Source organism: Megascapheus bottae, chromosome 2, assembly GCF_031878675.1.
Source record: "Megascapheus bottae isolate mThoBot1 chromosome 2, mThoBot2.hap1, whole genome shotgun sequence".
Lineage (NCBI taxonomy): Eukaryota > Metazoa > Chordata > Mammalia > Rodentia > Geomyidae > Megascapheus > Megascapheus bottae.
In genome coordinates this window covers 83,874,613-83,882,459 of record NC_143510.1, presented here as the reverse complement: position 1 = coordinate 83,882,459, position 7,847 = coordinate 83,874,613, and the positions used below count along the sequence as shown (strand labels likewise).

Below are 7,847 nucleotides of genomic sequence, written 5' to 3'. Positions count from 1 at the left end.
ACGCACACCGGCAGAGTTCGAGTCCCACCCCTTCCTGAAAGTGCTGAACGCGTGAAAGTCGTGCAGACAGACAAATGTCGCAGTAATAAGACCCGGAAACCACATCCTCCAGGGAAGCCCAACGACAGCAGCACGGGAACAGACAAGGAACCGAGAAGGTGGGAGGGGGGCACCGAGTGACCATAAACGCCGCACCACGACACCCACTGCCGCCCGGCTCGCGTGAACGCGCCGCCGCCGCGCTTAGTGCATCGCTTATCCCCCGCCGGCGGGGTGCCTGTCTCCCCCCGCCCAGCCTTTTCCGTCCGGCCTACTCTGGTTCCGCCCCCGCTGCGGAGCGCACTTCCGCCGGAACTGGGAGAGAGCGGCTCCCCAGCGTGTGTGCTTGTGGAGGTCGAGTGCCGGGCGCCCTCGCGTCCTGAGTGGGGTAGCGGGGTGCGGCCTGCCGCGATTCCGCTGGCGGAGCGCCCCTTCCTGACTTACCAAGGCCGGAAGGTTGCACCCCGGCCCCTGCCGAGCGCCCGTCGTCTCAGTGACCTCCCGTGGTAACCGAGAAGGCCGACCCTTGCGCGGGGGGCAGGAGAGCACTCCGAGCTCCTCTAGCTGTGCGGCGGGTTGTGAGCCTAGAACCTTCTAACCCGGCCCCTCTTCCCTCCCCGCCAGCCCTCCGACCATGCCCGCAGGCGTGTCCTGGCCCAGTTACCTGAAAATGGTGGCGGCCAGCCTCCTGGCCATGTGCACGGGTGCCCAAGTGGTGCACAGGTACTACCGGCCCGACCTGGTGAGTGCGCGACGGCCCTCGGCTCGCCCGGGTGGGCACGGGGTGCCCCGCGGACCGCAGGCTCGAGCCTGCCTGCCCTCAGACCCCCGGTGTCGGCCTCCCCTGCTCTCTTCAGTCCTCCACAGCGTGGCCACTGCCCACCTCTGGCTTGTCTCCCTCCCTCGTTTCTCCACCGGCCTCCCTCTTGCCCCACGCTGCTTCCCTGCAGCATCTCCCAACGCATCAAACTTGATCCTACCTCAGCCATTCGTGTTCTCTGGTATGGGTGTTTTCCCACATCTTGGCTTCCTTTCGGACTTTTAAACTTAAAATCTTTGCCCAGATATCGCCTCCAGCTACGAGAGTCTTTCGGTCAGCTAGCACCCCATAATTTTTTATATGTGTTGTTCTTGATCCAGAGTTTGAACTCAGGGCTTGAGTGTTGTCTCTTAGCTTCTTCTCTTCAAGGCTGGCACTCTACTACTTTAAATCAGAGTGTCACTTTCCACTTGAAAGCTTTTTGGTACTTAATTGGAGATAAGAGCCCAGATTGGTTTTGAACTGTAATCCTTAGATATCAGCCTCTTAAGTGGCTAGGATTACAGGCATAGGCTACTGGTAAGTAGCACAAATGATTCTTAACTCCTCATAAGTCCTTTATTTTCATAGAGCATGTGTCACAATTTGAAGGTATTTTTGTCTTACGTTTGCCTCCATCAAATGCAAACTCGGGATAGGAAAGTATTAGTCTGGCTTCACTTGAATCTCATCACTTAGAGTGTGTGAATGTGGGCATTCAGAGGGAGAGACATTCTTATTTTATTTATTTATTTATTTATTCATTTATTTATTTATTTGTCAGTCTGGGCTTGAGCTCAGGGCCTGAGCACTGTCCTTGGACTTTCTCAAGGCTCCAGCTCTACCATTGGTAGAGCTTTTTTCTGTGTATGTGGTACTGAGGAATTGAACCTGGGTCTTTGTGCATGCTAGGGAAGCACTCTACCACTAACCCAAACTCTAGGCTCCTCTCTGATACTTTTATCTGCAAAAAGCTAAATGTGGTTCAAGCAGTAGAGTGCTAGCTTTGAATGAACAAGAGTGCAAGGCCTTGAATTCAAACCCTAGTACCAGCACACACACGGAAGGAAGGAAGGAAGGAAAGAAAGAGAAAAGCAAATTAAAAAAAGAAGACTTTGTTCTCATTGTCTAGCATGGCTCATCAGAATAGCACAGGAGGGAATTTTACTTATGTGGAAACTCAGGAGTCATAATTCCTTTCTTACTGCTGCCTGCTGATATCAACAGATTCCCTTGCATTATTCTGGAGAAAAAAACACATGTACCCAGGTGCCAGTGACTTACCTCTATAGTCCCAGATTTCAGGAGGCTGAAATCTGAGGATCCCAGTTCAAAGTCGGCCCAGGCAGGAAAGTCCATGAAACTTTTTTTTATTTTTTTGTTGGTTATGGGACTTGAACTCAGGGCTTGGGTCCTTGTCCCTGAAATGTCTTTGTACTCAAGGCTAACGATCTACCACTTTAGTCACAGCCCCACTTCTGTTTTTTTCAATGGTTAAATTGAAGGTATGAGTCTGACAGGGATTTTCTGCCTGGGCTGGCTTTGAGCTTCAATCCTCAGGTCTCAGCCTCCTGAGGAGCTAGGAATACAGGTGTCAGTCACCAGTGCCAAGCTCCATGAGGCTCTTATATCCAATAATTACTCAGAAAAAGCTGGAAGTAACACTATGGCTCAAGTGGTAGAGTGCTAGTCTTGAGCATAGAGAGGCTCAGGGAGATCACCTAAACAGAGTTCAAGCTTCAAGATTAGAAAGGAGGGAAGGAAGGAAAGAAAGCATGTAAATAGCTCACTACTTCTCACCTTCTTTGTAGTACTCAATTCAGTGCACAGTCTTTCCTCTCTGATTCCAGTCACCTTCTGACATGTTGCCTTCCTCTGCTTTCCTGCAGTCTCTTCTCAGCAAAGCTACCACTGTCATCTTTTCACACTTGAGTTATCAGTTCATATCATACTCATGTCCAGTGTCTTCCCATTTCAGTGTAAAAGCCACTGGTGACTTTATGCCCTCTGCCCTTGTTTCCTAACCCCCTTGAACAATTTGTATTAGTGTAACTGACAACTGTGAAACATTCAGTTACACTCATGCCCCATGTTCTCTGCATTTGGGATTCTATTGGCCTGAAACACTCCTTCCTACTTGCATGACTTCCTTTTCTGTTGTGTCTATTCAAAACTCAGCTTGACCAATAAATGTGTGAAAAGATGATCAGCTTCATTAACCATCAGTGAAATGCCACCCAAAAAGTTCACAGTGTACCTGCTATGGTGGCTGTAAGAGTCTTGGATGTGTATTGCCAGGGACATGGAGAAACTGAAACTTTGTCTCTGCTGATGGGAAAGCAAGATGGTGCAGTGCTTTGGGAAATAGCTGGCAAGGCCTTGCATAGTGTCAGTAGCTGTAGGTTTATACCCAGCAATCATGAAGATACACATCTACACACCAACTTTTGGACCTTGTACATGTTCATAGCTGCATTACTTAGAAGAGTCAAGAGGTGGAAACAGCCCAGATGTCCACTGGCTTGTTGAATGCATATGTAAAAGGTGGTAAATCTATACTATGGAATATTAGCAATCAAAGGAAGAACTTGTTACAACATGAGATGAACCTTGAAAGTAGTGTGCTATATGAAAGGACCTGGTCACAAAGGACCATGTTGTATAATACCTTTTTATGAAATGGACAGAATGGGCAGATCTGTATTGACAAAACAGGATTCCTATGGAACCAGAGGAGGAGTCACTATTAATACGTATGGAATTTCTTTTGAGGGAGGTGAAAATGTTCTGAAATTTATTATGGCAGACTCACAACTCTGAATATACTATACTAAAAACCATTTGTGGTGTTTAGAATTACAGAACCAACAAAACACATACTGGGCCAAGACTACCAGAGTCACACCCAGCTCTAAATTGGACATGTTAAATGAAGAATGTCTCAAGTGATTATCAACAAAACAAAACACCTTTTGTTTTTCTTGGCTAATTTTGTCCAGACCCCACATTTTGTATCTTTTTTCTCATTGTTTTGTGCATGGCACATAGGAGGCACTTTTTTTTTTCTTTTTAGTGAGTCATGGGGTGCTGTCCCTGAGCTCTTCAGCTCAAGGCTACTGCCCTACCCTTGAGCCAAGCCCCACTTATATTTTCTAGAGGTTAATTGGAGATAAGAATCTCAGGTTCCTTTGTCTCAGCCTGGCTTTGAAACTTTGATCCTTAGATCTCAGCCTCCTGAGTAGCTAGGATTATAGGCACTGTGCCAGTCTTTTTTTTAAATAAGTGAATAGATTTTAAATAGCTGTATTCTGTGCTAGGTGCCTGGTAGGGAGTCAGCAGCTAGCTCAGGAATGAGTTTTCAGATGTGGAAAGTTGGTAAGACCACCTGACAGTCAGTGCAGACTTCCCTCTTTGTGTTCTGGGGATCCAGGGCATTGCCAGGGCGGCAGAGTCACACACACAAGGCTAGAAAGGGATTTAGATCAACCAGAAGTTCTCATAGTTTGTTGTTGTCGTTTTTGAGTAACAAGTAGGGGAGTTTATTTTTTTTAACTTTAAAAATCCTTCGGAACGCACTGAAGTATGGGTTAAGAAAGCACTGTTTATCTGTGTTTTGTTTTGTTTTTGTAGACAGTACCTGAAATTCCACCCAAGCCTGGAGATCTCAAAACAGAGCTTTTGGGACTGAAAGAGAGACAACACAAACCTCTGGTTGCAGAGCAGTAAAAACTTCGGAACATAGTGATACCAAGAATTCTGTCAATGAGGGGCTGGGAGTTTGACAATAGTGGTAAAGTGCTTGCCTAGCGGCATGAAGCTCTGGGTTCAATTCCTCAGTACCACATACATAGGAAAAGCTGGAAATGGTGATGTGGCTCAAGGGCTAGAGTGCTAGCCTTGAGAAAGTCAAAGGACAGTGCTCAGGCCCTGTGTTCAAGCCCCGGGACTGGCAAAAGAAAAAAAAAAAGCTGTGAATGAAAAGTTTTAAATATGTATTAAACATTATTTTGTTAAACTACTTGTGGTTAAGCACCTAATACTATGCTAATAGCAGAATTGGTGCTTTGTTGATATTCACTGATAAGGTGAACTTTTCATTATGGTTTGACTAAAATGCCAAACTGCCTATTTTCAGCCTCTTGCGTGTGGAAAGATAGTTGGTATTGTATATCATGTAAGAAAGAGGATTTGCCATGTTTCCTGCCATTTTAGTTTGGGCTTTTCTCTAAATTAGATCGAGTATAATGGCAGATGGGAATTATTAACTTAAACAAGGTAAAATCAATATTGACAATGAATGTATATGGAACCCAAGTTAATATTTCTCTAAATATTGGAAGTACTTGTATTTAACTTCATTAAGTCAAATGTTGTCTTGGAGTTGTGTCCATAATATAATACTATGATGTGAGCTATCAAAATGGCTGCAAAATTGGAGAAACTGCAGATTTGAAAAGCCAGTTTTTGTTTTTGTTTTTTTTTGTGGGTCATGGGGCTTGAACCCTGAACCCTGGGCCTGGGCACTGTCCCTGAGCTTTTCAACTCAAGGCTACCGCCCTACACCTTGAGCCTCAGCCCCATTTCCCATTTTCTAATGGTTAATTGGAGATAAATCTCATGTTCTTTAGTTCTTTAGTGCCTGGGTTGGCTTTGAACTGTGATCCTTACAACTCAGCCTCCTGAGAGGATTACAGGCCACTGCACCCGGCTTTAATTTTTCAGCCACTGGTGGCTGAGGAGGCTAATCAGGAAACAGATCTGAAGATTACTGTTCAAAGCCAGCCCAGGCAGGAAAGTTAGTGAGACTCTTACCTCCAAATTAACCACTAAAACTGGAAATGGAAGTGTGGCTGAAGTGGTAGAACATAAGGTTTGAGCAATAAAGCTAAAGGCCTTGAGTTCAAGTCCCTGCACAAAACAGTAAAATAGAAAACAAAATACATGTAAAAACAACCTAAAAATTTGAATGAGTATTGTTATAGGTTCAATGTTTGTGAATGTGACCTTATTTGGAAATCATCTTTACAATAACCAGATTAACGAAGTCATTAGGGTAGGCCTAGAAGAAGAGGAGATGACATGAGAAGACAGACCCAGCAGGAACACTGTGACAGTGGAGTGAGAGACAAGGAATGAAGCTGCAAGCTGAGGGACCTCAGGAGCAGAAGATCCCACCAGAAGCCGGAGGAGGAAAGCACAGGAAAGGATTCTACCAAGAGTCAAATACCTGGCATCCAGAACTGTGAGAATAAATTTCTGTTGTTTAAAGTCATCTAGTTGTGTTACTTTGTTATAACCACATTAGGAACCTAACAAACATTTTAACCAGTTGGGCATCCTGACACCCACCTATAATTTTAGCACTCAGGAGGTAGAGGCAGGAAGATCAAGACATCTAGGCCAACCTGTGCTATGAAGCCCAGACCCTGTATCTGAAAACTGAAGCACTGGGCATTGGTGAGTCACACCTATAATCCTAGCTACTTAGGAGGCTGAGATCTGAGGATCATGGTTTGAAGACAGCCTGGGCAGGAAAGTCTGAGGGACTCATCTTGTCAACCACCAAAAAAGCTGGTAGTGGTATTGTGGCTCAAGTTGTAGAAAAAAGCAAACCAAGAAAATCCCCAAACAAAAGGCAGCAGGAAAAGAGTAAAAGGAAGAAAAGAGAACAAAATAATTCTGCATCTTTAAAGATAATGTCGAAGGCCAGGTGTGGTGGCTCATGCCTATAATCCTAGCTACTCAGGAGGCTGAGATCTAAAGATCTCGGCTCAAAGCCAGCCTAGGCACTAAAGACCATGAGACTCTTATCTCCAATTAACCACTAGAAAATTGAAAGTAGGGCTGTGCCTCAATGGGTAGGGTTATAGCCCTGATCTGAAGAGCTCAAAGGCCAGGCCCAGGGGTAGGGCAGTAGCACTGAGCTGAAGAGCTCAGAGACAGCATCCTGGCCCAGAGTTCAAGCCCCACGACTGCCAAAACTAAAATTGTCTAGACCAAGAATTCTTTGCCAGTGGCAAGTTACTGTCAGATATGGGTCTTGGCTATTAGTATTGAAGTCTTAAAAGATTTGATTATGGGGCTGAGAATGTGGCTTAATGGTAGAGCGCTTGCCTGGCATGCTTGAACCCTTGGGTTCATACACAGAAAAAGCTGGAAGTGGGGCTGTGGCTTAAGTGGTAGAGTGCCAGTCTTGAGTAGAGAGGCTCTGGGACACAGCCTAGGCCCTAAATTCAAGCCCAAAGACTGCCCCCCCATTTTTTTTTTTTTTATTCTGTCATTTTGTACCTTAGCACATTCTACCAACAGCCTGAGGGTGAAGATTTTTCAGTTGAGACTGCTATTTTTAATTTTTTTGTCTGTTGTGGGACTTGAACTCTGGGCCTGGGCGCTGTCCCTGAGCTTTTCAGCTCAAAGCTACTACCCTACCCCTTGACCCAGTGCCACTTCCAGTTTTCTGGTGGTTAATTGGAGATAAGACTCAAACTTTTTTTTTTTGGCCAGTCGTGGGCTTGAGTTCAGGGTTTTCTCAAGGTTAGAATCCTGCCACTTGAGCCACAGCACCACTTCCAGCTTTTACTATGTATGTGGTACCGAGGAATCAAACCCTGGTCTTTGTGCATGCTAAGCAAACACTCTACCACTAGGCCAAACTCCCGGCCCTGGATAAGTTTTATATTAAGTTTTATATTAAGGTAATAATGACAATTGAATTTCTTCTTTTTCTTGAAAAAGTGTTTCAGTTTGTGTGTGTGTGTGTGTGTGTACTGGGGCTTGAGCTCAGGGCCTTAAGCCCTCACTTGGCTTTTTTGCTTAAGGATGGTGTTCAGCCACTTGAACCACATCTTTGGCTTTTTTGTTGGTTAATAAGAGTTACAGAGACTTTTCTGGCCGTGCTGGAATTGAACAATAATCCTCAGAGCTCAGCTTCTTGAGTAGCTAGATTTGCAGGCATAAACCACCAAATAGCCAGTTGTGAAAAAAATTTTTTTAGGAAATGAAGCTTGTA

At 45.2% G+C, this 7,847-nt stretch overlaps 1 protein-coding gene across 1 annotated transcript; it reads left to right on the top strand.

Moving 5' to 3' along the window:
- Nucleotides 1-358: 358 nt before the first annotated feature.
- On the top strand, nt 359-6,106 carry Uqcc6 (ubiquinol-cytochrome c reductase complex assembly factor 6). Its single transcript, XM_090328531.1, has 3 exons — nt 359-435; nt 664-781; nt 4,469-6,106. Exons 2-3 carry the CDS (start codon nt 674-676, stop codon nt 4,562-4,564), a joined length of 204 nt encoding a protein of 67 aa, XP_090184657.1. The 5' UTR covers nt 359-435; nt 664-673; the 3' UTR covers nt 4,565-6,106.
- Nucleotides 6,107-7,847: the final 1,741 nt, after the last annotated feature.

Excerpts from the sequence above, each read along its gene's own strand:
- Uqcc6 (XM_090328531.1), top strand. The coding sequence starts at position 674 with ATGCCCGCAGGCGTGTCCTGGCCCAGTTACCTGAAAATGGTGGCGGCC. Across the intron at positions 782-4,468 it reads GGTACTACCGGCCCGACCTG|ACAGTACCTGAAATTCCACC; the intron begins GTGAGTGCGCGA and ends TTGTTTTTGTAG.